General features: G+C 44.0%; 3 protein-coding genes across 7 annotated transcripts in view; all 3 read left to right on the top strand.

Annotated features, from left to right (window-relative positions):
* LOC101154782 (myosin-10) overlaps window positions 1–14179 on the top strand; it is a 71503-nt gene extending 57324 nt beyond the window's left edge. For all 4 annotated transcript variants that reach the window (XM_078951346.1, XM_020705468.3, XM_078951345.1 and 1 more), the window contains 26 exons: window positions 2019–2212; window positions 2318–2439; window positions 5198–5267; window positions 5350–5510; window positions 5593–5701; window positions 5788–5919; window positions 6013–6219; window positions 6304–6441; window positions 6524–6647; window positions 6722–6893; window positions 8406–8618; window positions 8688–8832; window positions 8909–9115; window positions 9189–9293; window positions 9375–9527; window positions 9595–9843; window positions 9912–10124; window positions 10196–10408; window positions 10489–10650; window positions 10730–10858; window positions 10937–11025; window positions 12199–12322; window positions 12397–12605; window positions 12682–12790; window positions 12863–13035; window positions 13151–14179. In XM_078951346.1, coding sequence (XP_078807472.1) covers window positions 2019–2212; window positions 2318–2439; window positions 5198–5267; window positions 5350–5510; window positions 5593–5701; window positions 5788–5919; window positions 6013–6219; window positions 6304–6441; window positions 6524–6647; window positions 6722–6893; window positions 8406–8618; window positions 8688–8832; window positions 8909–9115; window positions 9189–9293; window positions 9375–9527; window positions 9595–9843; window positions 9912–10124; window positions 10196–10408; window positions 10489–10650; window positions 10730–10858; window positions 10937–11025; window positions 12199–12322; window positions 12397–12605; window positions 12682–12790; window positions 12863–13035; window positions 13151–13304 — 4076 coding nt within the window. In that variant the 3' untranslated portion in view covers window positions 13305–14179. The remainder of the gene's footprint in view (window positions 1–2018; window positions 2213–2317; window positions 2440–5197; window positions 5268–5349; window positions 5511–5592; window positions 5702–5787; window positions 5920–6012; window positions 6220–6303; window positions 6442–6523; window positions 6648–6721; window positions 6894–8405; window positions 8619–8687; window positions 8833–8908; window positions 9116–9188; window positions 9294–9374; window positions 9528–9594; window positions 9844–9911; window positions 10125–10195; window positions 10409–10488; window positions 10651–10729; window positions 10859–10936; window positions 11026–12198; window positions 12323–12396; window positions 12606–12681; window positions 12791–12862; window positions 13036–13150) is intronic.
* Window positions 14180–16576: 2397 nt separating this feature from the next.
* On the top strand, window positions 16577–18499 carry aanat1b (arylalkylamine N-acetyltransferase 1b). Of its 2 annotated transcripts, XM_011478418.4 has the most exons (4): window positions 16577–16711; window positions 17016–17245; window positions 17529–17683; window positions 17760–18499. In XM_011478418.4, the coding sequence occupies exons 2-4, from the start codon at window positions 17089–17091 to the stop codon at window positions 18126–18128; spliced, it is 681 nt and encodes a 226-aa protein (XP_011476720.1). In that variant the 5' UTR covers window positions 16577–16711; window positions 17016–17088; the 3' UTR covers window positions 18129–18499.
* Window positions 18500–22548: 4049 nt separating this feature from the next.
* Window positions 22549–24581, top strand: LOC111947804 (uncharacterized). The gene has a single exon (XM_023957948.2). It carries the CDS (start codon window positions 22575–22577, stop codon window positions 24579–24581), a length of 2007 nt encoding a protein of 668 aa, XP_023813716.1. The 5' UTR covers window positions 22549–22574.
* The last annotated feature ends 3275 nt before the right edge of the window (window positions 24582–27856 follow it).

Raw genomic sequence — 27856 nt, 5'->3', positions numbered from 1 at the left:
GGATGGATGTTTCTGCTTTATGTAGAGTGAGGGGCTGGCTTTCAGGTCTCCATGTGATTTGATTTGATTTGAAATGGGTTTTTTTAAGCAATCAAATAAGAAAAATAAACAAAACATTACAGTCATCAGTTATACATTCGTACAATAACTAATCAAACTTGGAATAATTAGACATAAAATGAAATATTGCTTGAAAGGAAGTGGAAGGAAGCGAACTTATTTAATCCCACCCCTGTTCTACCGTAACCACTTTATTACATGATTTATCACATCCAATTTATCCATCAAATTTTCTTTTCGTGTTTGTCCAAAATTTAAAGAAAAACAACAACAAAAAATCACAGCTTTCAGCTGCTTTTCAACTGATTTGTAAATGTGCGTGATGGTTGTGTTGCATTTTAAGACATTTTAAGAGTTTTTCTTGTGCACTTTCCTTCCTGTGCGCTGCCCTTCAATGCTTTATCATTTTCCATCTCTGTCATTGTAGAGTCTGACTTAGATTCAAGCCACCTGATGCTAAACATCTTTATTATTTCAACTGTATGATGGTGATAAACAATACCTCTTAAAAAAAAGGATAAAATAGTAAAGAACACATGCAAGTACTATAGTACATAGTAACAGGAAAATACATGTTTTTTGTGGTAAATACATATGTATTTATTTTATTTGTACATGTTTTTCTTACCAAAATAACAAATGTCATCAAACTATTTTGTCGGATATACAAAGGAAATCCAAGTAAAAAAAGAAAGTCTAAAAGCTTCTAATGCTTTTGAACCAACACTAAGAAACGAACCTGAACGAAAATAAAACTATAGAAAAAAGAATGTTTAAGTTAAAGGAAATTGTTGAGCAAGAAATCAGCAAAGTTCCTAAAATGTTAAGGCAAAAATTCTACGGACTGATGAGACAAAAGATGAACGTTCTGAAGGATGTGGCTTGTTGCATTCTGTGTGGATCAGAATCCAAAACAACAGTTTTAGTGATCTAGTTAAAGACCCGCTCAAATGAAAATGATGTTTTTGGTGTTTTTAACACGATCCTGTGGCATTTTTCTAATGGCAAAGGACATATTTGAAGAAAACTAAACTTAAAATTACATATACTCCATGTTTATTTCTTTATTGACGTCGCTGTGAATCAGGAGTAGATGAAACAAAATCCATTTCAAAAAGAAAATACGCTGGGCGGGCTATGAGCTCTCTAATCCAAGCTCTTAGCATAGGGAGGAGAAGGGGTTTGGGTTCCTTCGAATGGTCCGGCCCACAACTCAGAGAGGAGTTTCCTATAAACTTTTGCCACTTTTCAGAAACTATATCCTAGAAAACGACACAGATTTTTTGATTTTGACTAAAAACTGCATAATAGGAATTAAAAAGACCACTGGGAAGAATTTTACAATAGATCAAAAAATGATTGGAGGGGGATTTTCATGCAGTTTGATGACGTTAAGCAAACCATCCATGGAGGAAAACTCCTGAGTGAGGCTGCATACAACAATTCTGCATAGAAGACAGAAACAACCCATCATGCAGTTAGGAGGAGTTAGTTGAACCTATTGATCAAAAGAGGCAGAAGCAGTTATTAGAATGAAGGAGCAATCCACCAAAGACGCTTTTATCCAGACTGATTCCCATTTTAGGCACAAAAACCTAAACCAGAGTCAACACGCTCACCAAAAAGTTCTTCAGACCTGCAGAAAATGTAAGCGTTTAGTGCACTTTTGTTAACATTGTGAGACTTAATGAATTGGACGTGGTAGTAGATGGATATGGATGGAGATGGATTTTTCACAGGAAAAAAGTAACTGAACAAATACTTTGTTTTAATTCCATTTTAGTTTTCTGAATCGCTGATGTGTCCTCATAATCACTGATTTTTAAATCAGTTTGAACACAGTATATTCTCTTTCCTCATGATTTTATCACACTGAGTCATCCTGATGCTCCTTTCAAACCATCTTCACCATCACTGCTCTAGTGTGGAATATTCATCCGCTTCTTTTCAACCCTCAGTGGACCGGATTGTGGGTCTGGATCAGGTCGCTGGGATGAACGAAACAGCCTTCGGTGCTGCCTATAAGACCAAGAAGGGTATGTTCCGCACAGTGGGTCAGCTCTACAAGGAGCAGCTGTCCAAGCTGATGGCCACGCTGAGGAACACCAACCCCAACTTTGTCCGCTGCATCATCCCCAACCACGAAAAGAGAGTGAGTGTCAGGAGACATCCGAGCCCTGGACTCTGGCTGTTGTTTGTGGGGTTCAGAAGGTTCCACAGAGCAGAATTACATTAATTCTCCTTGATTCTTTCCAAGGCAGGGAAACTGGATCCTCATCTGGTTCTGGACCAGCTGAGGTGTAACGGAGTTCTGGAGGGCATCCGTATCTGCAGACAGGGATTCCCCAACCGCATTGTCTTTCAGGAGTTTAGACAGAGGTGCTGAGCCGTTCCTTTGTTTTGTTTCCTCCAGAGCACCAGACGTACAGTGGGGCATTAAAGTATTTAGTCAGCAACCGGTTGTTCAAGTTCTTCCACTTAAAAAGATGAGAGAGGCCCGTAATTTACATCATAGGTGAAATTCACAAGAAAATCAGTATTTGGTCACCTACAAACAAGCAGTATTTCTGGCTATTACAGACCTGTAACTTTTCCTCTGTCCTCCACTTGTTACCTGCATTAATGGCTCCTGTTTAAACTGGTTATCTATATAAAAGACACCTTTCCCCAACCTCAAACAGTCACTCCAAACTCCACTATGGCCAAGACCAAAGAGCTGTTTAAGGACAACAGAAACCAAATTGTTGACCAGCACCAGGCTGGGAGGACTGAATGTTAATAAGTAAGCAGCCTGGTGTGAGGAAATTAACTGTGGGAGCAATCATTAGGAAATGGAAGACATATAAGACCACTGATCATCCATCTGGGGCTCCCCACAAGATCTCACCCGGTGGGGTCAAAATGATTACAAGAGCGGTGAGCAAAAATCCCAGAACCACACGAGGGGACCTAGTGAATGACCCGCAGAGAGCTGGGGCCAAAGTAACAAAGGCAGGTCAGTAACACACTACAACGCCAGGGACTCAGACCCTGCAGTGCCAGATGTGTCCCCCTGCTAAAGCCAGTACATGTGCAGGCCCATCCAAAGTTTGCTAGAGAGCATTTGGATGATCCAGAAGAGGATTGGGAGAATGTCCTATGTTCAGATGAAACCAAAATAGAACTTTTTGATAGAACTCTACTCGTCGGTTTAGAGGAGAAAGAATGCTGAGTTGCATCCAAAGAACACCATACCTACTCTAAAGCGTGGGGGTGGAAACATGATGTTTGGGGCTGCTTTTCAGCAAAGGTACCAGGACGACAGATTTGTGTAAAGGAAAGAATGAATGGGACCATGTATGGTCCGATTTAGAAGGAAAAACTCCTTTCATCAGCAAAGGGATTAAAGATAAAATGTGGCTGGGTCTTTCAGCATGACAACGATCCCAAACACACTGCCCGGGTAACGAAGGAACAGCTTTGTAAGAAGCATTACAAAGTCCTGGAGTGGTCTAGACCAGTGTTTTTCAACCAGTGTGCCGCGGCACACTAGTGTGCCGTGGGAGATGGTCAAGTGTGCCGTGGAAAATTGCCCTCATTAATTGATCTAAAAACATTTCCCATCTCCAGGAAATCAGCTCTTTGTTCATCCAAACAGGTCCTGATAAAACACTGAGTAGTTAGGAATATGAAAGATCATAAAATACTTTTTTCTTTGTGTTTATTTGATTCTATTAAATAAATTTTTATAAGAATGACGGTAACGCGATTTAGCTGCAGCTATAACTGTTATCTGAAAAGTCCCGCAGCTTTCACCGTCTCCACGACTCCACCAATCATTCTTGAAGGCTTAATCACATGTCATCAGTCTGACCAATCAGAAGTGTTTAAAGTATTCACTTCCTTGTTCCAATTTAGCTCATAACTCACTCAGTTCCAACAAAAACACCAGCTAAAGCTCGTCTTTAGCGGTGTAGCTTTCCACAGAATCCGGTATCAGACCGTGGAACAAGTGAACAAAACCATGAAGCTCAGAGACGCGAGTCTTTCTGCCGTTTTGTGGCAGTTTTCACACTACATCTCCCATGATGCATTGGCTTAAAGGGACAGCGCCTCAGCGTACAATGAGTCGTCCTTGTTACATGTCTTGAAACCACAACGAACATACAGTTTGTATGTAACTTAAGTTTTATTACATCTTTTAGAAAAAACATCTGCAACTTCCTGCTTTTTCTGCCACAATTATCACAAATTGTGGCGGGGGGGGGGGTGTAGATCAACACAGACTATGAGTTTCTGCTTTTTTTTTTTTTTTTTGGGATGCTGGTGTGCCGCGGGATTTTTGTCAAGGTTAAAGTGTGCCGTGGCTCAAAAAAGGTTGAAAAACACTGGTCTAGACATTCTCCAGGTCCCAACCCCATAAAAGGTTTTTGGAGAGAGTTGAAAGTCTGTGATACCCAGCGACAGCCCCAAACCATCACTGCTCCAGAGGAGATCTACATGGAGGAATGGGCCAAAAAAACAGCAAAAGATTGTGAAAACCTTGTGAAGACTTACAGAAAATATTTGACTGCTGTCATTGCCAACAAAAGGTATACAATAAAGTACAGAGTTGAACTTTTGTCATTGACCAAATACTTATTTTCCACCATGATTTGCTAATAAATTCTATAAAAATCAGACAATGTGTGCAAGTCAGCAGTTTGGTTTTCTGGTGTCCTTAGACAGGACAGCTCTTTGGACTTGGCCATAGTGGAGTTTGGAGTGTGACTGTTTGAGGTTGTGGACAGGTGTCTTTTATGTAAATAACTAGTTTAAACAGGTGCCATAAGGTAACAAGTGGAGGACAGATGAGAAGTTGCAGGTCTGTGAGAGCCAGGAATACTGCTTGTTTGTAGATGACCAAATATTTATTTTCCACCGTGATTTACAAATAAATTCTTTAAAAATCAGACGATGGGATTTTCTGAACTTTTTTTCTTATTTTGTCTCCCAAAGTTGATGTACACCTATGATGAAAATTACAGGCGTCTCTCATCTTTTTAAGTTGGAGAATTTGTGAAATTGGTGGCTGACTAAATATTTTTTTGCCACACTGTACAGTAGTCAACTACTGCAGTCTCTATTTATTGATATAAAAACTCCTTTCTGTGTCCAGATATGAAATCCTCACTCCAAACGCCATTCCCAAAGGCTTCATGGATGGCAAACAGGCCTGTGAAAGAATGGTGAGGATAACTTTAGATTCCCAATGTTTGTGCCAACAGCAGCCTGTCTCAGCTAAACATAATCCAAACCATTTTCTTGTAGATTCAAGCCTTAGAGCTGGATGGCAACCTCTTCCGCATCGGCCAGAGTAAGATCTTCTTCAGGGCTGGAGTCCTGGCCCACCTAGAGGAGGAGCGAGACCTGAAGATCACCGACATAATCATCTACTTCCAGGCTGTTTGTCGAGGATATCTCGCACGCAAGTAAGAGTCCAACAAGGAGTTCCTGCCGCCCTTGTCCATCACGTCTGACCACAAATGTCCTTCTCCTGCTTCATGATTTTAGGGCGTTTGCTAAAAAGCAGCAGCAGCTCAGCGCTCTGAAGGTCCTGCAGAGAAACTGTGCGGCCTACCTGAAGCTACGTCACTGGCAATGGTGGAGGCTCTTCACTAAAGTGCGGACAGACGCTACACCATTTGTACAGCAGCTGTAGTGGGGTTTTTTTTCTGGTTTGGAAAATGTTGAAACTCCTTCCTGTAGGTGAAGCCGCTGCTGCAGGTCACCAGGCAGGAGGAAGAGATGCAGGCTAAAGACGAAGAGCTGGTCAAAGTGAAGGAGAAGCAGATGAAGGTGGAGGGGGAGCTGGTGGAGATGGAGAGGAAACACCAGCAGGTCCGCCACAAAAGTTCGCTTTAATCTGCTTAAATCTAACTCTGCTGGGATGTTTCTGGTTGTTTGAGGCCTTCGACTTTTTTTTTCCTGTAGTTACTTGAAGAGAAGAACATCCTGGCAGAGCAGCTGCAGGCGGAGACAGAACTGTTTGCAGAGGCGGAGGAGATGAGAGCTCGCCTGGCGTCCAAAAAGCAGGAGCTCGAGGAGATCCTTCACGACCTGGAGTCTCGGCTGGAGGAGGAAGAGGAGAGGACACAAGGCCTGCAGAATGAGAAGAAGAAGATGCAGTCCCACGTCCAGGTGTGGCTTCGTTCCAAACCAGCCAGAGGTAGCTGACGGTGTAGCTTTGTGCTATTCTATTTCTTCTCTGGTCTGTGCTTGAAGGACCTGGAGGAGCAGCTGGATGAGGAGGAGGCTGCCCGGCAGAAGCTGCAGCTGGAGAAAGTTACAGCTGAGGCCAAGATCAAGAAGTATGAAGAGGACATTTTACTACTGGAGGACCAGAACTCCAAGTTCCAGAAAGTAAGTCCGACTTTTACATTATAAGTTCTCTACATTATACATTTTCAAAGCCTGAAACTGAAAAACATGTCTCTTTTTTTAGGAAAAAAAGCTGATGGAAGACAGAATCAATGAGATGACTGTCATGCTGGCGGAGGAAGAGGAGAAGGCCAAAAATCTGGGGAAGGTCAAGAACAAGCAGGAGATGATGATGGTCGACCTGGAGGGTAAAGAAGAAAACCTCAAGACGGAGCGTGAAAAACAAACGGGTGAAGGTAATAAATCATCTGTTCTAATGTAGAGAGACTGAAGAAAGAGGAGAAGACCCGGCAGGAGCTGGAAAAGGCGAAGAGGAAACTGGATGGAGAAACTTCAGACTTCCAGGACCAAATCTCTGAGCTGCAGTCACAGATAGAGGAGCTGAAGGTGCAGCTGGCCAAGAAGGAGGAGGAGCAGCAGATGATGCAGTCGAGGTAGGAGACAGTGGACCTCACAGAAAAGATCACTGCAGAGCGAAGCCACTTACATAACTGCACAGGCTAAATATGGAAGATCTGCCTTCACACTGTGAGTCAGTGTGAAGGCGTCAGAACAGGTGTAGTTGGTGTAATTTAGGTGTTTAAAAACTCTCCAGATAAAGAGAACACGAATGTTTTAGTGTTACAGGAAAGAGTTGTTATATTTCAATAGCAGTTATGTTACTCTTTGGAATCCATGATAAAAACCACGGCATTAGAAATGTGCACTGCTGCCACCCAGTGGTGGTTTAAAGAATGACACAAGTTCCCTAAACACATTTTTTTAATTCTGGTGATTAAAAACAATTTTTTTAAACTTTTCGTAAAACTAAAAGTAAAATTGCATCTTTAATTTGACCAAAAAATATTATTAAGTCTATATTTCTTAAAGATTTAAAACATGTAGAATGGAAAAAAACTGTTACTTACTGTGTAACCATGGCTCTATCAAAAACAGTAGATAGGTAACAAATAACACTAAAAATGCACTTATAGACCGAATACCAACGATATTTATTGTCCAACGTCTATAGTCTAGCTGACAGGAAGAAAGATCTGTGAAAGCGCTCCTTCCTGCAGCGAGGTGTTAAAGTCTCCGACTGAAGGAGCTCCTCAGTGCAGCCATGATGCAGAGGATGGTGATGATGCAGAGAAGTGTCCATGATGGATTCCAGTTTCAGCAGCATCCTCTTCTGACCCACCACAGCCTCAGACTTTAGGGGACATCCCAGAACGGAGCCGGACCTCTGCACCAGTTTGTCGAAGTCGAAAGTGGTGGAAAATAGTCCAAAAAGGGAGTAGCAGGCACGCCAGTGCACTTATTACATGAAAAAGTCCATGTCTGTCAAAAACAGACATGGACTCGAGAGGATAACGAAACAAAAACAGAAAAACAAGTAAGCTAACACAGCGATATGGTAACAGCCTACCTGGTTGTAAAAATATATATATTTTTATTCTTTTAATATTGGTTGATGAATAAACCTGAATAAGAAACTAAATCTCAACATCTCAGCTGAACCTAAAAAAGGACAAATTCACTCAGCCGCTGAGTAGAAGTAGAACAGTTTCACCTCATATAAAAGTTTTAGTTCTCTGTTCTCAGTTCTGTTCTATGGTCTGTATGTATAGGATCCGTCCATCCTGTGTATCGAAAAATTGATCAAGCACTGGTAGAAACGGCAGTAACAACTGAAAACCACAGATTTGCACAAGTTTTGTCAGTAAAAAATAACAAAATCAATCAGGATGTAAATAATTGGTTTATGGTAAACATTTTCAGTTTCTCTTCCTGTTGTGTTCAATGTGATACAAAAAAAAAAATCCTGTGAGACGGACAGATACACACCTCCAGTCTGTCTTATAGTTTCATCTAACTAACACAATCTTCTCATGTTCCTGAAGTAACACTTTGAAGGACGTCGATGGGGTTTGCTGCGTCTTTATGGTCGTTTCACTGTATAACAGGTGTGAGGAAGAGGCCAACCAGAAGAACAACGTGCTGAAGCAGGTCAGAGAGCTGCAGGCTCAGCTGTCTGAACTGCAGGAGGACCTGGAGTCAGAGAGACAGGCCCGCAACAAGGCAGAGAAACTCAAGAGGGACCTGAGTGAGGAGCTGGAGGCCCTAAAGACGGAGCTGGAGGACACTCTGGACACCACCGCAGCCCAGCAGGAGCTCAGGTTTCATACCTCACATTTCACTGTGGTCTCAGACGGCGGGCCTGTCGCTCAACCCGCCACTCTTCGCAGGACCAAGCGTGAGCAGGAGGTGGCGGAGCTGAAGAAAGCCATCGAGGAGGAGAGCAAAAACCACGAGGCTCAGATCCAGGAGATGCGGCAGAGGCACGGGACAGCTTTGGAGGAGCTCTCCGAGCAGCTGGAGCAGGCCAAGAGGGTGTGAGACCTTTCCATCACCGTGACTAAAGAACGACGGATCACTCTGTGACCCTCAAGGTGTGATGTACTTTCAGTTCAAGGCCAACCTGGAGAAGGCCAAGCAGAGTCAGGACAGCGCCAACAAGGAGCTGTCCAACGAGGTGAAGACTCTGCAGCAGGCAAAGACCGAGTCGGAGCACAAGAGAAAGAAGCTGGAGGCTCAGCTGCAGGAGTTCATGGCCAGGGTCACCGAGGGGGAGCGGGCCAAAGGGGAGCTGGGGGAGCGCTCCAACAAGCTGCAGGTGAGCTGCTGGTTCAAAGCTGAAACAGTGTTGGTTGGTTAGAACCGTCAACCTAAGTGTGAACCTCCAACAGACGGAGCTGGACAATGTCTCCTCCCTGTTGGAGGATGCGGAGAGGAAAGGGATCAAGCTGGCCAAAGACGTCTCTGGACTGGAGAGTCAGCTCCAGGACGCTCAGGTATGGTGCCGCTCCTCTCCTTTATGCTTCAGGTGGGTCTAGCTTTGTGGAAATAACTGGATCGACTCTGGCGTCTTGCAGGAGCTGCTTCAGGAGGAGACACGGCAGAAACTAAATCTGAGCAGTCGCATTCGCCAGCTGGAGGAGGAGAAGAACGCCCTGCAGGAGCAGCAGGAGGAGGATGAGGAGGCGCGCAAGAATCTGGAGAAGCAGCTGCTGAGCCTCCAGGCTCAGGTAGAGGCGCATTTCTCCATCACTTCTCCTTCATGTTGTCGCAGCTCTGATCTTTGTGTGTGTGCAGCTTTCAGAAAGCAAGAAGAAGCTGGAAGATGATGTTGGGACAATAGAAGGTCTGGAGGAGACGAAGAAAAAACTTCAGAAGGATCTGGAGCTGGCCAACCAGCGTCTGGAGGAGAAGACCATCGCCTTTGAGAAGATGGAGAAGACCAAGACCCGTCTGCAGCAGGAGCTGGACGATCTGACCGTTGACCTGGACCACCAGAGACAAATAGTCTCCAACTTGGAGAAAAAACAAAAGAAGTTTGATCAGGTTTGTTCTTCTTGGTTTTAAAGTTCAGGGGAATCCCAGCTAATAAGGAAGATCGTCTTCATCTGCAGATGCTGGCTGAGGAGAAGAGCATCTCAGCTCGTTACGCTGAGGAGCGTGACCGCGCTGAGGCTGAAGCCAGAGAGAAGGAGACCAAAGCTCTGTCCATGACCCGAGCTCTGGATGAGGCTCTGGAGGCCAAAGAGGAGCTGGAGAGGATCAACAAGCAGCTCCGGGCCGAGATGGAAGATCTGATGAGCTCCAAGGACGACGTGGGCAAAAACGTGAGCTTGGCCGTCAACTGCCTCCAGCTTTTTGTTTCTCCCCGCTCCTCAAAGTCCAGCTCGCCCCACAGGTGCACGAGCTGGAGAAGTCCAAGCGCACCCTGGAGCAGCAGCTGGAGGAGATGAAGACTCAGCTGGAGGAGCTGGAGGACGAGCTGCAGGCCACAGAGGACGCCAAGCTGCGCCTGGAGGTCAACATGCAGGCCATGAAGGCTCAGTACGAGAGGGACCTGCAGGGCCGCGACGACCAGAACGACGAGAAGAAAAGAGCTCTGGTCAAGCAGGTGCTGAAAAGTCCATCCGTTTATTTCAAAGATGACATCTGATGAAGCAGTAGATCAGATCTGTGATGCTCTCCTGGTAGGTGCGAGAGATGGAGGCGGAGCTTGAGGATGAGAGGAAGCAAAAAGCTCTGGCTGTGGCTGCTAAGAAGAAGCTGGAGATGGACTTGAAGGACATAGAGGGACACATCGAAGGGGCCAACAAGGCCCGAGATGAAGCCATCAAGCAGCTGCGCAAGTTACAGGTGCAGATTCTGTTTGTCTGTTTTTGACACACAGTCACAGTTCAGCCTTTTAATGCTGGTGCCACGCTGCCCCCTTCAGGCCCAAATGAAGGACTACCAGAGGGAGCTGGAGGACACCCGAGCCTCCAGAGATGACATCTTTGCCCTGTCGAAGGAGACAGAGAAGAAGCTGAAGAGCCTGGAGGCTGAGATTGTTCAGCTGCAGGAGGTCAGGGAAGCCTGAGCTGAGAAGGTGTGAAGGGTTTGATGGTGGTTCAGGTTTAAAGGATCTCCGGTTGTTCCACAGGACCTGGCTGCTTCTGAGCGAGGGCGACGGCACGCCGAGCAGGAGAGGGATGAGCTGCAGGACGAGATCTCCAACAGCACCTCTGGAAAGTAAGACCAGCACATTCCTCATCCACACTGTTGCCGTTTGTTTGGACTGTAGCTCAACACACAGTGAATGACACCCGCATGAAAATGACATCACAGCAGGAATAAACCCCTTTAAAAATATGAAGGGGGCCAAAATCTCTCAGGGGGCTCAAAGAAAATTATCAAAACCAACTAACGAAACCAAAGCACACATGTCGGGGATATTCAAAGGAAGTTTTGAAGTTATTATGGGATGGCTATAGGCTGCCATTTTGTGGTAAAGTATCAAATTTGGAGATTTTTACATTTTTCCAAAAAATGGAAAAAGAAAACTTTTGTTCAAGGGATATTCAAAAGATTTTAATCATACACCACCAGGTTAAGTCTACAACCACCACTTTTATTAACCTTTGACCTTGGGAAGAGGGCGCCAACTTGAAGTCTCAAAAAATATCACCAGCTACAAATTTTAACTTCACAGAGAGATTGTCATCTATCGCCTCATAACTCCTCGAGCATCCTTTGGAAGCTACTTGGGAACTAATGTTGGGGGAAAAAAAGTAGATTTTGAAAGGCTTTAGCATAGCATGAATCGTTGGCTCACGCTGAATCAAACCATAGAACATACGATTTGCTGATTTTAGGATGTGGGTAATTAAAACCTCTGTTGTCAAGTAAACCTAAAAGTTTTGCCAATTCGTCTATTAATTACATAGACCTGCACCCCCCAGGTGAGCAACACATAAAATGGTTGCTATGGAGATAAAACCTAAAGAAGATCCGCCATTTAAAAAAACGTGGGGTTTTGTTATGAATTTGTTACGTGCAGGTCTGACTGGGGAAAGAGAGGAGAGGGAATTTGGAACTGAAAGTCGCAAAAGAAGAAGAGTTCAAACGCAAATAAAGACTTATTTCTAAAACATACTCATCTGTCCTGGAAAAAAGGCTGAAAAGAAAAAAAATGTAAAGTAACACCTGGAGCTTTTGGCTATAAAACACAGCTCTGGACAAAGTTTTTGTCATTCCTGTCCTCCATCTTACTAAGGCTACTGAGCCGTTGTACCTCAGCAAGATGGCGGACACTTTCCCCTTTTGTGAGTTCACTGGATGTCCACTTACTCCAACCCATTCCTTCTGGGGTGCTCCTGGATGTTCACATCCCCTTTCATTCATTCTTTTTCATCCTTTCTCCAGAGCTGCTCTGATGGACGAGAAGAGGAGGCTGGAGGCTCGAATCGCCCAGCTGGAGGAGGAGCTGGAGGAGGAGCAGGGCAACATGGAGCTACTGAACGACCGCCTCAGAAAGACGACCATGCAGGTGAGCCGGATGGGCATAGCGCTTCGTCTCGCCTCCTCGGTCTTCCCTCACCCCTCCCTCGCCTCCGCCTGCAGGTGGACGCCCTGTCCGCGGAGCTGAGCGCCGAGCGCAGCGCGGCTCAGAAAAGCGAAAACGCTCGCCAGCAGGCGGAGCGTCAAAACAAGGAGCTGCGGGCCAAACTGGGCGAGCTGGAGGGCTCTGTAAAGAACAGGTTCAAGGCCTCCATCACCGCTCTGGAGGCCAAGATAGCACAGCTGGAGGAACAGCTGGAGCAGGAGGCGCGGTGAGAAGAAGCTTTTTCTTTGTTGGACTAAGGCGTTCTGAAAGTTCACCATCTCATTACTTGTTCTTCACTGAAGGGAGCGAGCAGCAGCCAACAAGATTGTAAGAAGAACAGAGAAGAAGCTGAAAGAAGTCTGCATGCAGGTGGAGGATGAGCGTCGCCATGCCGACCAGTTTAAGGAGCAGGTAGGGTTGTGGCCCCTGGCTTTGTAACCACGTGAGAGGGAGCTTTTTTCAGATGTTTGCTTGTGTCTGAAGCTGGAGAAGGCCAATTCCCGCATGAAGCAGCTGAAGCGCCAGCTGGAGGAGGCAGAGGAGGAGGCCACCAGGGCCAACGCCTCCCGCAGGAAGCTGCAGAGGGAGCTGGATGACGCCACCGAGGCCAGCGAGGGTCTGAGCAGGGAGGTGCACACGCTCAAGAACCGCCTCAGGTCAGTGGGATGCAGCCTGAGAGCTTTTGTTCCAACAATAACAAATGTTCTGTCATCTTCATTTGTTTTTGCTTCTAAAAGTACGGTCAGATAAAAGCTCCCCCCTCACCCACAGGCGGGGCGGCCCCATCAGCTTCTCCTCCAGTCGCTCCGGCAGACGTGCATTGCAGGTGGAGGGAACGTCTCTGGACCTGCTGTCCGACGACGAGCTGGAAAACAAGATCACAGATAACAACGCCAATGAGACGCCGGCCCCCCAGGCAGAGTAGAGCACCCCACCCCTGCGCCATGACTCTTCCTCCTTTGGCCCACTTCAGCACACAAACTCAGTAGCCCGCTCTCTCAGCGTGATTTCAGCCTTCCTCAGCGGACACCAGCAGCTGGACCCTCATAATCTGAAGAAATAATCTGGTTCCCCCCTCCGTGCTGAAGGGCTGAATGTACCTCCCCTCAGAAAAGCCCCCACACGTCCGTTACAAATAAAAAACCCGGTGAAGGCGGAAGCGGGCCGATGAAACTCCTGGTGTTTGTGCAGCGTTCCTTGTGTTTCTGCATCTCTATAATCCCGTCTGCTTGCCTTTGAATCTGTGAGCTGCTGCGAAGCGTTGCACCCCCGACCCGCTTTGGTTGCTCAAAAGTTCAACAGTAGGTCGATGTTGTGATTCTTCGGTGCTGAAAGCAGCTCCTCTTCCTCCCTCTTCTGTGCCTTTCTTGCTCACTCGAACCCAATTATGCCGCATTTATAGTTCAAGTATTGAACCATGCATTATTACAGAAATGCTATTTTAATAAAAAGCCTCCTATGTTTTCATGAATTATTAGTGGAAGCCTTGATGTTCTCTGAAATGTACGTCTTCCTCCAGCTTTCATGGCACAGCGAGAACGCCAGCAGTGAGTGTGTCTTTGTAGACGGGTGCTATGACTTTTCTTATTGAAATAACTTTTGTACTTTTTGAGTTCTGAAGCTTCAGAAGCAGTGCAGCAGACGTGGCCTGCACGGATGTCTCTGTTCTTGTGGACGAGCTCAGCTCCATTTGTTTTTCCAACTGCTCGGTGTTGCACAGCGGTCCTCTGTACTGATGCTCGCCATCACAGCACGTGCAGCACGGGGGCCTTGATGATGCAATAAAGTCTTTGGAGTCCACCTGAGTGATTTCTGTCATGATGCAGCGAAAGCTAACAGATTTTTGCAAAAATCAAACTAAAACTGCTTTAGTTGTGAAGATTTGAATAAAACTATCATTTGTTTGTAGTTTTCAAATTTAAACTAGAACTTAATTTTGAACGTATACAAACAGCTATATGGAATATTAAGCTAATAATGTGATGAAACAAGAATTATTCCACACCAGAAATGTAAAGGTTTTCTGGCCCCAAAAGATCTGCAATGAAGATCTATTGTCCCGCAGCAATCAAGAAGACATGTCAACAATTATCCTCAAAAGATGCTGGATATGTACTCAGGAGGGATCATGAAGACAGCACCACACTGGACACCAGATGGAAAAAGAGAAAGAGGAAGGCCGAAGATCACATGCCGCCGAACAGCTGACAGAATTTGGACACACCTGGGGAACCATCTACACCTTGGCCTGCAATGGAAAGATTTTTTTTCACTAGGATAGCACAAGGGTTAAGCCTTGTGCTATCTTAGATGACCCCACCCTTGCATTAGAGTGTTCTTCCTACCAGGACAAAGGTGGATAAAGGTGGAAAGATTTCATGTAATCCATGGACACCAGTGAAGATCACAAATCATTGAAGAAAAAAGGTTCAGCGCACTGTAGTGGGTCTAGATGACCCAACTCCCAATGTTAAAGTGCCTAGGATATCACAAGGGTTAAATGTCTCAAGGCGTAAAAAGCAGTAAGAAGAAGAAGACAAATTTACCGTCAAAGAAGTTTCTGGGGGGAAAAACGACGAGACATTTGCCAAAAGACGTTCAAAAAAACAGTTTTCAGTCTGAGGTGAAATCTGGAGCTCCGGCTGAAGAGTTAACGGTCTTCTCATACCACCAACGCATTCCTTAGGGTGTTTACAAGCAGGCATCAATATGTATGGACAGCTGTTTCATCTTTTCACTGCAGACAGGGGGAAGTCAGTGTAGTTAGATAGTGATGATTCTAATCTCCACTTCCTTGTTCATCTCCTTTTCTACAGAAGGAGAAACCCCTCAGCAATGCAGATTTCAGTGTTAGAAAAGCAGTTAGAATGATAGTGAAAATAAAGAACATACGCTCCTTTAACGCGCACCACTTCCTATTTTAAAGAAATAATGGACATTATAACGACTGCTCCTGAAATACAGAGTATGCGCGCGTTTGCGCTGTTTTTGTGCGTGTGTGTGTGCGTATGCACAGACACAGTCTGTATAAGTCTGCAGAGGTCACGGTGATGATGTCTCGGAGATGCGGCGTGCGTGTTTCCAATCCCGCAACGGAGGAACCGTAAAAAGGATCCACTCCAACTACAGTTGTCAGAGCAGCGATTGGAGAAAACTCTGAACTTAACGTTTTAATAACTCCCATCAAAGTTTTCACAAGATGCCGGTTGAATTTTGATATCAAATTTACATCAAACTCATACATGTTTTATCAAATTCATATACAACTGATTGGGGCTGGGTTGACAGGGGCGGGGCACCTTGTTGGAAAGTGCATCCCTATACTCTTTACCATTTTACTGTTAGTTTTTTCCATTTCATTATTCTAGGTTAGGCAATTTGATATGTTATAAATACATTTTGATTACAATTTTCCCATCAGCAAAACAAATGTAACCCTTGTGCTATCCTAGGTACTTTAACATTGGGAGTTGGGTCATCTGGACCCCACTAGACAGTGCGCTGAACCTTTTTTCTTCAATGATTTGTGATCTTCACTGGTGTCCATGGATTACATGAAATCTTTCCACCTTTATCCACCTTTGTCATGGTAGGGAGAACACGTCAATGTAAGGGTTGGGTCATAGGATAGCACAAGGGTTAATACATTCACAACAAAATTCTTCCTCATGGATTAGTTTGTGTGGTTTTTTATTTAAATAAAATGCAAAAGTAATAAAACACAAAGAGCTAATGGGCTCTGTATTCATAAATTAAATCTTTTAAACATCAGTTTCGGTAAATAATTGCTCATAAATGGGGTTTTTTGCACCATAGAGTAAAAGTTAAAGTCAGTTAGTCTCCCAACAAAGTTCAGCTTTAACTCCAGGGCCTCATATCAGTGTGTCTGCATTACAAACGATAGATTTGGTGTCTGCAGTTAATTTATTCATATTAGCAGTGATCACAAAGCCAGCATAAATGGATATTTTATTTATAAATCATAATTATTTTAGTTTTGAGTTTTCAGATTTCTGATACTTTTCCATTTAAGCACAATGTCAACAACTTAAATAACGAAAACATGTAACACAGAACAACGTTTCCATTTTAGAAGGAGTCACAGAATTACAGCAAAAATTACTCTTTCCTCCGAAACGTTGCGCGTCGCGCGTGCGCTCTCTCAGAGGGAACATAAGGTATGTAATGCGCCGAGTTGTGGAAACAACTTCTCTAATCCTTTATCATGTGACTCATAGTAATAATCAGTTCATAATGAAGAGAAGCACAGAGGGAGACAGAGCTGTTCTGCGCCTGGAAGTCTTCCCATCACATTTATCTGCGCTCTTTTTGGTAAGCTGTTGTGTTTATTTTTATCATTCAAATGGAGACCGTAAACGTGTGCGCATTCCACAGAGGCAGCTTTGTTAAACATTTTGTTTTAAGCATACAGGAGGTGGTGAATCATTGGGAATTATTACTAATTATTGTCATTTGGTCGCCTGTTGGGGCTAAAACAATGCACGACGCGGTTAATTGCGGGGTTCCGGACGGTTGCGACTTTCTGTTATTCAGACATTCAAATGGAAATGAGCCGGTGACTCAGAGGCAGGAGAGCTGTGCCATAAAAGCTGTGACCAGCTTGTTCTTCTCGCAGGGCCCCACGGAGGCGATCCTGCTGAGCGGGACGCGCGGACTGCTTGCTGGCAGAAGAGTTTTTCGTGTAGCGGATGATGTCAGTGGTGGGCGCACAGCCTTTCATCAAGCCGATGCAGTCTTCACCTTCAGTGTCACCGGGTATCCAGCGGAGACACACGCTTCCCGCCAGTGAAGTCCGGCCTCTCAACACGCAGGATGCCATCAGCGTCTTTGAAATCGAGCGAGAGGGTAAGTGAGCAGCGCCGTGCGTAAATGTTGCGCCCTGAGGCTGGAGACGTGTCGCGTGAAACCGCCTGCGACATCCCAATTCCACAACTGGATGTCATTCATTTAACTCCTGCGAAAATCCTCTCAGAAAAACATGATTATATAGAAGTAATTTGTCACTTTTAGCGTGCGTAAAAGCTGCGCCAAATCATCTTTACGCACCCGATTCTCTCTGTCTCCATTGGCGTGCGTAAAATCTGCGCCTAATCATCTTTACGCATCCGATTCTTTCTGTCTCCACTAGCGTTTATCTCGGTGTCAGGTGAGTGTCCCCTCCACCTGGATGAAGTGCGTCACTTTCTCACTCTGTGCCCTGAGCTCTCTATGGGCTGGTTCGAGGAGGGCCGCCTGGTGGCGTTCATCATCGGCTCTCTTTGGGATCAAGATCGACTCGCCACGGTAACAGATGCTCCACGACTCTTTCAAACATGTAAAAACACTTTTTTATTATTTAAACTGTGTTTTCTGAAACCAGGAAGCGCTGACCCTTCATAAGCCCTGCGGCTCCACCGTCCACATCCACGTCCTCGCCGTGCACCGCACCTTCCGACAGCAAGGCAAAGGCCCCATCCTGATGTGGCGCTACCTGCAGTACCTCCGCTGCCTTCCCAACGTGCGCCGCGCCGTACTGATGTGTGAGGATTTTCTCATCCCCTTCTACCGCAAGTCAGGCTTCAAGGTGCTGGGCCGCTGCGCCGTCACCGTGGCCAACCTGACCTTTACCGAAATGTGGTACCCCATCAGCGGCCACGCCTACATGCGCCGTAACAGCGAGGCCATCCGCTTCCCGCAGCATCCTCTGACTGTTCCTCTGACAAAGACCGATGAGCAAGTCGATGTTTAACCGAGCAGGTCACGTGCTCTCAGTGGGACCGCAGGACGTTTTCCTCCCGTCTGTTTCTGTGTTAATAAAGAAGAATCTAGAGCCCTCCGTTTGAAGTGTAATGTGTAGTCATGTCAGAGGGTTGGCTCTGCCGTCAGCGGTTTCCTGCTTAACACCTGTCGGAGCTTCCCGCGCTGCGTGCTGACGTCAGTGAGCGGCTCCTGCAGCTTCATTAGCGGGTTTATCTCTGATAAACGTTGAGGGGGATTTAAAGGCTGTCATCGGTGAGCCTGCAGGCGTCTCCATCCCGGTCAGCACCTTTCTAAGGACACGTTCTCTCACTTTGTTCCTGTTGCAGCAACAAAATGTCAATAAAGTGTTTTATACTGTTTTATTTAGTTGGGGGTTTGTGCTGATGAGGTGCTCATGGCTCTGGACCTTCAGGTCAGCCTTCAGGAACCCTGTGCTCTGCAGCACAGCTTTAATCCACCACAGTCACCGTCTAATCCACTGGAAGGTGAGCAGCTCGGCTCCTGTGAAGGGCGAACTGGGCCCTCCTGGTCACCTCCACCGCCAGCATATGCTGCATGCTGACCCAAACGCAAGGGAAGCCCACAAAACAAACGTGTCTAGCTTCATTTTTTTTACTTCGATTTATCCCAGATCTGCTGGTTTCTTTAAACAATAAACAAAAATACAAACAATCAACTGTGATTTCTTATTCACAAACTCCCTTTTGCTTGTTTTTTTCTGTTGTTGAATTGTCTTTTTTCACTTTTAAGTCTAACAACACAGTGGAAGGGAAATTCTCCAGCATAATAGCTAATACTATATAATTACACCCAAAAGGATCTTTCAAATTTGATATTTTTGCACATTTTAAGAAGGAAAATCAGATGAAGAAATCCACAAACCGCTATATGTGCAAAATAATTTAAAATATACTTCTCACAGCTTTAAATTAACTTTGTTTTTATAATTTTTTAATCACATCTCACCTTTTAGAAATTTTCTCTGCTGTTTTAAAGTTCAATAATATTGTTAGTTTTGCAGAAGGCTCAGCCAAGGATCTTTTTTTTAAATTAGGCTTGCTATCCTTAAAAAGTTAAGGAATGAGCCCAGAAGTTTTCTTCTCATACCCTTGCTGACAGAAAAAGTTTTGCAGTAACTTTTTACACCGCCTTTGGTGGTTTTCATAAGTAACTCTCTAGAAAAAGTCTTAAATGTTGTGGTCAAAGGAACAAACTGATTTTTTTATTGACGTCTTAAAAAGATTTCTTTAAAATCATCAACTTAAATGTTGATGACTTCTTTAATTAGTATTTGTCACAAGTTTTCTTTTGGTCATTTTGTTCAGTTCTTACTCTACTTTATTTTAATTGTTGCACCCTTGTGCTATCCTTGGCACTTTAACATTGGGAGTTGGGTTACATGGGCAAAATATCCTGATATGATCAATGGTCGGGTTAAAATTCACCCGTGCACATGGGCACAGAAAATCTTTTTCCGATCAGAGCAAACGTTTACATGGCTCACACTTTTGGTCGGATTGAATAATTTGGGCATGCGCAGTAGTGTAAAAAATCCCGGATGAGGAAATAGATCCCGTTGTAAACAAACCGCTGCCACAGACATTTATTTTATGCAGCAGCGCCGTAATATACGAGACGATCTTCCAAACGTGCTTTTATTAATGTCATGAATATTATGAAGCGCCTGTTCGCTCATTGTTTTATTTAATCCGTGTGGTCAGTGCTTTTTTGTGGAAGAACGGAGCTGGAAGAAGCCAGGGTTAGGAGAGGCTAACACGGGCTAACAACATTAGCCTTGATGGACACAAAATCCAGGACCATGCGGGAAACGCTGCAATCTGCTCTTGGTTGCACGTAAATGTGTGGGAATGACATCAGCCTTTATTTAGTCGGGACACAACTGGAAACACAAATCCACGTGATTGTTTGAACAGTTTCTAAGGACTGAGCGACATTTATTTCTGCTCTGAAAAGTTCACACACACCGCCCCAAAGCCGCCGTGTGTGCTGGCAGTTCCTCCCGGGTCCTGCAGCCGCTAACCCAGAGCGGCGGGACGGTTCGCAGTCTGAAGTCTCCCACACATAACAAAACGTACACGTAACAAAGCATCCTCCTCCCCTCAAACACAAAGTTATTAATCCGGCTGCTCTGCTCACTCGGTCCACTCGCACCCGAGTGAGCGGCAGGGGGCACGAAGCGCTCCTCACCCGCATCTCCCTCGTGAGGGGTGTAAGAGAGGGGAGAGGTGAAAAGCCAGCGGGGCGAGAGCGGAGCGGCGCTTTTCACGTGGCGTCCGTCTCTCAGCGAAACACCATCTATGCATGACGTAAACCAGAGCAGTAGTGACACACAATCGGAATGACCGTTTACATGCTCCACGATCGGATAAACGATCGGTATAACCCACCTATCTCGATCGGGAAGAAATTTTGATCCGAACGAGTCTGATCGGGGCAGACTATTCCGAACGGCGTGTTTGCATGACGCATTTTCTTTCCGATCAGGCATTCTTTCCGATTACTTTTGCCCATGTAAACGCAGCTAGTAATTTGTGAACCTCCCTGGTGTCCATGGATTACATGAAATCTTTCCACCTTTATCCACCTTTGTCATGGTAGGGAGAACACGTCAATGTAAGGGTGGGGTCATCTAAGATAGCACAAGGGTTAAAGTGATGTTTGCATTTAAGGTAATTCGTTTCTACACTTTTTCTGACATATTGGATAGTTTCAGATCATTACAGCTCCATGGTAGCTCTGGCTTTTGTTGCTTAACTGACCTCACAACAAAAAAAATAAGACTTCAAATGAATAAAAAGCAAAAACAAAGTTATTCACCCTTTTTTAACGTTTTTTAAAGATTGTAAAACAGGTTAAAAATCTGAAATTAGTGAAGTTTGAAAGACAAATTCAAGTGGTTTATTTTCGAGGAAACATCAATTGTGGGACAACGGAGGGACAAAAATGCAGATGCTTGTTTTTTTTTTCTTCTATTTGAGCCATTAGCACTGCGCTCTATAATTACAGTAATGATCTGGGAAAACAAAGAGCTGCAGTCTGTCGTCATACGCATCATCTGTTTGTGACGTTGGAGCAGCTGTTGCTCTGAACTCGTGTCATTTCAGTCCATCGATTTGACTAGATCCACACTGCTGGATTTAGAATAATCTTTTTCAGTTTAAGATGGTAAAGTTTGACATGGTACTGAAGCAACTTGTAGCTTAAAACAGTAAGATTACGTAAAACTGAAAAGTTGTGTACTTTTCAGAATTACATGAAATGCTCTCACCAGGGTAAATATAGAATAGATTAACAGGTGATGCCCGTTCAGGCACAAGAGAGATTGATCCATACTTAAAGTCAATCTTTAGACCAGGGGTGTCAAACTCATTTTGGTTCGGGGGGCCACATTCAACCCGTGTGAACTCAAGTGGGCCGGACCTGTAACATAAAAGCAAAATAAAGCAGCTTTGTTTTTTGTTTTTTTACTCATTTGAAAAAAATGCCTCAACCAACACGGTAGTTTATCACTTATTATTACACATTCATTCATTCACAGAGGCCAATGGATCTGAAATAAAATGCATTTCCCTTTTTAAAAAAATGGGTTTGTTCAATTTTATACAGACTGAATGTTTTACATCTGACACTGAAGCAATCCTAATAGTAAGCTCAAGAGGGGGCCATGGAAAAAATGAAACACCCTGCCTAAAATGTAAATGTGTAAATCAATGAAAAATGGAACTAAATTAAACTTGAAATATTTGTGAACATAACTAGAATTTTGGGTTAACCTCCCTTTCTGTCCAGAAACTTAACCCGGCCATCACTATCAAGATTCAGATCCATTTTAGGTTGATTGATTGTGTATTTTACAAAGGTGTGTTTTTATGTGTCTGCGTGTGCTTCTTTATCCTGAAAATAAATTTTAGGAAAAAACAATAATGACCCCCCCCCCCCCCCCCCCCCCCAAAAAAAAAAAAAAAAAAAACTTCCCCCATTTCAGAGCTGATTGCATCACTAAGCATCACACCACCAATGACGTAATCGATACATCAGATTGAAACGTGTGATGTCATATGATGTCATATGACTTCAAATGAAAACATTTGAACATTTGATGTCAAATGATGTCATTTGATGTAACATAATCTGTCATGATTTAGTGTTAAAAGTTTACTAATAGGAGCAAAAACCTTTAGATTCTGATCAATTGTTGCACGCTGGTTTTGTATTTCGCAAAGAACAAAGTATCAAGTTTAAGAAGTGCCTTCGGTTACAAAGAACATTTGTTGTCAAACTGTGATTAGAGACCTGAATAAATCGTACCATGGAACAATCAAGACGAAAAAACCTAAAGAATTTACAATTCAGCAATTTGGACTCTGCTGTGGAGAACGAGTCCACTTTTGAATTTGGGTTTCATTCTACTTTCATGGACTGGGATGAGATTGACGAAGACAATGATTACTCTAACCCTTCTGATGATGAGGAGGAATTTTTTGAGACTCCAGAAACTCCTCACTATGATTATTCTCCCTTTTCTAAAGATGAGGATGAAGAGTTTCCCGAGATGCCAGAAACTCCTGAACCAAAAAGACAGCAGGATTGGGAAAACCCCATGCCTAAAACCTGCCTGCAAAACCAAACCTTAGGGTTAAAACCCTTAAGTTTGGCTCCAATCGTCTCCTTTCGCCCACCTGCATTCTTTCCTGTGAAGCCGGTGTCTGTCCCTGAATCCACTCAGCCTGAGGAAATCAAACCTTTGGGAAAGGGAAAACAAAGTGCAACTGCTTTGGATGAGCCGACTTCAACCTCTGAGTCGACCTCAGTGGAGAACGCTGAAGCACTTCCAGGAGAGATCAATGCTCTGAAAGGTGAAGTAGAGCGTCTGAAGGAGCTTCTCCAGCAGAAAGATCAGAAGCTGGCGGAGGCTGAAACTTCTCTGAGCCACCTGACAGAAGCACAAAATCAGCTGGCTAAAGAAAGAGAAGAAAACACCTCCCTCAAGCAAGAAATGGCGGAACTAAGAAAAGCTCATGAGGAGGAAAAGGCTGCAGGTGAAAAGCACTTTTTGGAACCACTCTCCAATAATGAGAAGGCCATGGAACAGTTAAGAGAAACCATCACACAAAAAGAGACCATCATGAGCAAATTTGAAAAGGTCTCCAGGACAAGGATCGTAAAACTACTCGGTCAGATTGACGACCTAAAAATGGAGCAACGGAAAAAAGATTACATGCTGCGGGAAGCTGCTGGGAAAGCTGAACACCTAGAAGAACAGATGAGCCAGGAAAGACAGCAATGTCAGGAAGAAAAGTCCTCTGTCTTACAAGAAATGGCTCAGCTGAAGACAGCTCTGAATGACAAGGAGACTGAGGTGACCAAATCTAAAAGAGTCTCCAAGAAAAAGAATGTCCAACTACTCCGTCAGATTCACAACCTCAAAGTGCAGCATGAGCAGGAACATTTGGACCTCACCAGCAAATTGGAAATGCAGAAAGAGTGTCTTCTAACTTACCATGAGCTGACATTAACAGAAGCATATAATCAGCTGGCTAAAGAAAGAGAAGAAAACACCTCCCTCAAGCAAGAAATGGCTGAATTAAGAAAAGCTCATGAGGAGGAAAAGGCCGCAATGAAAAATTCTAATGCGGCCTCAAGTGGTGAGATCTTCAAGCTTCAATGTCAGATTGAGGACCTAAAACAGGAGCACGAGAAAGAATTTAAGGGCCTGATCAACAGTTTTGAAAAGGAGAGAAAGGATCTTGAAGAAAACTACAATAGGAAGTTAAATTCACAAATGGATCAGATGGAAGGCGAAATAAAAAGACGTCAGGAGGAAAAAGACTCCCTGCTGGAAAAAATAGATGAATTAGAAAGAAATTGTGAGAAGCATAAGGCAGCATGTTACCAAACTGAAAAGAAATGTTCAGAATTGCTGTCCAATAAGGATGCGATCATAAGCCAGTCTGAAGTCATTTGGAACAAAAAGCTGGAGCAAAGAGACCAACGGCTTCAGACGATAACACAGGCCGCTCTCAAGAATAAAATGGACCTCAGCAGGGAAATACAGCTGTTGCAAGAAAGGATTGAACAAGAGAGGATCAAAACAAATCAAGCTGAACTCAGCTTTGACCTGGAGGTAAAGGAGTCCACCAAATTAAGAGCTGCTTTGGTCCAGAAAGAACTGGAAGGCCAGCAGCTGGAACAAGAAAGACAACAGCTGGAAGAAGAAAAGTCCACCCTTTCACAACAAATCGCTCACCTAAAGAAAGTTGTCAAGAAGAAAAAGACCATCATCAGAAAAACTCAAGAGGATTTCCAGCTGCAAATGCATCAACTACAGCAACAGGTGGATGAGCTGAAAGAGAAGACCACAAAGAAAAGTGTTGGTCGGAGGTTCCTGAACCTGTTTAGAAGGTCCAGAAGAAAAGACTAAGTGGACCCCGACCACAGCCCCCCCCCCCAACACAAGAACCCTGGGGCGGACGTGGTTTAGCGGTAGGGCGGTCAAGCCCTTATCGTAAGATTGCAGGTTCAATTCCCACCCTGCATGCCCTATTGTCAAAGTGTCCTTGGGCAAGACACCCTGCCTCTGGTGGAAGGTTGGCACAGCGGAGCCGCCACCAGTGTGTGAATGTGTGTGTGAATGTGTGTGTGAATGTGTGTGTGAATGGGTCTGTAACTGTAAAGCGCTTTGGACCTTCAAAAAGGTAGAAAAGTGCTTTATAAGTGTACGCCATTTACCTCACACACACCAAGCCCCCCCACAGCACTCACACACACCAAGCCCCCCCACAGCGCTCACTTACATCAAGCCCCCCCCACAGCGCTAACACACACCAAGCCCCACCACCACCCACACATGTTCAGGCTTTAACTCTTTAACACCTTAGATGGAGTTATGACCGTCCAAGAACGGCCAAACTGTAGGAAAAGCTCCTGTGTTAAAGAGTTAAACATTTAATTATTATTGTGTGGGTAAAAACTACTGCGGCTTTTTCTCTTTTTCTATTCTAAATGTGTATCTTCTAGTCTATTTTTTTATTTTATTGTTTAAACGGTAAATTTCCACGTCACCCCTTTTACGACTTAGCTAGGTTTTCTTTAACTACTTCGGTTTTGTTTGACTTCTTATCTGAGTTTTTAATTTGTTTGATTAGAAAAAAAATTTTTTTTGAGTGAAAGCACAGTTACAGTCTTGTACGTCAGGCAATTGTGCTGCCCCCCCCCCCCCCCCCCCCCCCAATCTAAACAGGGTTTTCTCCAGGTGCTCTGGTTTCTCCCTCAGTCCAAAAAAAACCCCCCCAAACTCTAGTCCCCTCAGACTTAGAATGAATAAATAAATAAAATGAAATAAAATAAATAGCACTCAAAAGTGTTTTAACTACAGGGTTTTCTCCAGGTGCTCTGGTTTCTCCCTTTGTCCAAAAAAACCCCCCAATCTCTAGTCCCCTCACCCTTACAATAAATAAATAAATAAAATAAAATAAATAGCACACAAAAGTGTTTTAACTACAGGGTTTTCTCCAGGTGCTCTGGTTTCTCCCTCTGTCCAAAAAAACCCCACAAACTCTAGTCCCCTCATACTTAGAATAAAAATAATAATAAAATGAATTCAAAAAATAGCATAAGTTTTATCTATCTTAAATGTAAAATTAGAAAGCAATTAAACAAACAAAAAAAAAATTCCCCCTCCTTGAATTGCCACCTTATCGCGGTGGAGGGGTTTGCGTGCCCAAGAAAATCCCCATTTGATAGCCCCTGCCTGGGCCTATTGATGCTAAGGGATGGGCCAGACTAAGAGCAATTCACTCAAAGAAAGAACAATGAAGTGAGACATTATCAAGGTTGAAGTTTACTCTGTCTAAAGAGTTACCAAAGCCTTACTCTAAAACAGGGGGGGCAGTTTTGGTCCTCAAGGGCCGCTGTCCCGCAGGTTTTAGAAATGTCCCTGTTTCAACACACCTGGTTCTAATAAATAATCATCATCCCCCACATCAACTAGGTCTGCACACCTCTGTTGATGACACAGTTGTGTTTGTCATGGTTGTGTTAAAGCAAGGAAACACCAAAAACCTGCAGGGACACTGGCCCTGGAGGACTGGAATTGCCCCCCCAAAGCCCCAATGAGCCTCAGTCACAGCTGTTCTTACAGGTGGAAACATTCTGTCTGCAGGTAAACAGAACCCAAAGTAAAAACCCTTCCAAAGCAAACGGTCAGGTCTGAGATTTGTCACCTGTGTGGATGGTTGCTTCACTCTGAGATTTGCTAAAGAAATGAGTCACAGTTAGAACAGTTTCATCACTAAATGTGCAGAAGAAGAAGTAAAGTCTTTGTGACCCACTTTGAAGCCTCACTGTCCCGCAATAATCCGAGAGCGAGAAATAAAAAACAAAAATAAAATTAGGGAACATTTTTATTATTATTATTGTCGCTATGAAAATAAAAGAAATATCAGTTTGGTAAAGTTTGAAAGATATTTACAGATTTGGTCTTCTGGCCTGAATAATTCTTCTGATAAACGTTCAAATGTGACAGCAAGTATCTCAATCTTTTTGTATTAACACAGAGAGTGAACTACTAAAGCATTTCAAAAGAAAAAAGATTGTTTTTTTCTGCCTTTTAACCCTTGTGCAATCTTAAATGACCCCACCCTTACATTGACATGTTCTCCCTACCATGACAAAGGTGGATAAAGGTGGAAAGATTTCATGTAATCCATGGACACCAGTGAAGATCACAAATCATTAAAGAAAAAAGGTTCAGCGCACTGTCTAGTGGGTCTAGATGACCCAACTCCCAACGTTAAAGTGCCTAGGATAGCACAAGGGTTAATGAGAATTGTTCTCATCCAATTGTAAATGCAGACATGGAGTGAGCCGGCTGCCAAAAAATGGGTTTGTTCAATTTTATACAGACTGAATATTTTACATCTAACACTGAAGCAATCCTGATAGTAAATTCAAGAGGGGGCTACGGAAAAAAATGAAACACCCTCCCAAAAATGTGCAAATCAATGAAAAATGGAAGTCAATGAAAAATGGAACTAAATGAAACTTGAAATATTAGTGAACATAACAAGACTTTTTGGTTAACCACCCTTTCCCTCCTGAAACTTCACCCGGCCATCACTATTTTAAAAAACGTTTTTGAAAGCAAAAAAATAAAATTTTGAGCAAAAACTTAGAAAGTTTTGTGTTCAACTTAGAAAGTTTTGTGTGCAACATGGTGGCAGAAATATCACTCCATAACTATTAGGATTCAGATCCTGTGCAGCAACACATTTACTGTCATTCAAGTGTGCAAACCACAATGAAATGTCCAAGAATCTTTTCCTGGTTGCTGCCTGAATTTTGTGGCAACACCTGCCTTCTTCCTGACCTTTGATGGGGCGCCATCAGTGACCAAAATTACTTCATGTGACCAGTTCACTCCAACATTGTCCAGCACAGCAACTAGAGAGCTGACTATGTCATGTCTGATGTTGTGTCCATCAACTCAAGAAAGTCCGCTGTGATGGTCAACACCTCTAATAAATATGCACAGCTATATATATCTGTGATGTCGATGCTTTCATCAATAGTGTCTGAAAATGCAATAAATGACTGGACTCATTTGTCGCCCAAGTCTCCTCAGAGATGTTGTATCTGCAATCATACTCCTTGACAGACTTATGTTGGCATAGGTCGACTGCTTTTTGGGGCATATGT

The sequence above is a fragment of the Oryzias latipes genome, chromosome 8 (assembly GCF_053564925.1).
Source record: "Oryzias latipes strain Hd-rR chromosome 8, Olatipes_Hd-rR_3.1".
NCBI lineage: Eukaryota > Metazoa > Chordata > Actinopteri > Beloniformes > Adrianichthyidae > Oryzias > Oryzias latipes.
This window is presented reverse-complemented; position numbering and strand designations above follow the sequence as displayed.

What these genes read in the sequence shown, in the direction of transcription:
- LOC111947804 (XM_023957948.2), top strand. Translation starts at nt 22,575, where the DNA reads ATGGACTGGGATGAGATTGACGAAGACAATGATTACTCTAACCCTTCT.
- aanat1b (XM_011478418.4), top strand. Translation starts at nt 17,089, where the DNA reads ATGATGTCAGTGGTGGGCGCACAGCCTTTCATCAAGCCGATGCAGTCT. An exon ending in CTTTGAAATCGAGCGAGAGG is followed by an intron (nt 17,246 to 17,528) that starts GTAAGTGAGCAG and finishes TGTCTCCACTAG; the next exon opens with CGTTTATCTCGGTGTCAGGT. An exon ending in ATCAAGATCGACTCGCCACG is followed by an intron (nt 17,684 to 17,759) that starts GTAACAGATGCT and finishes TTCTGAAACCAG; the next exon opens with GAAGCGCTGACCCTTCATAA.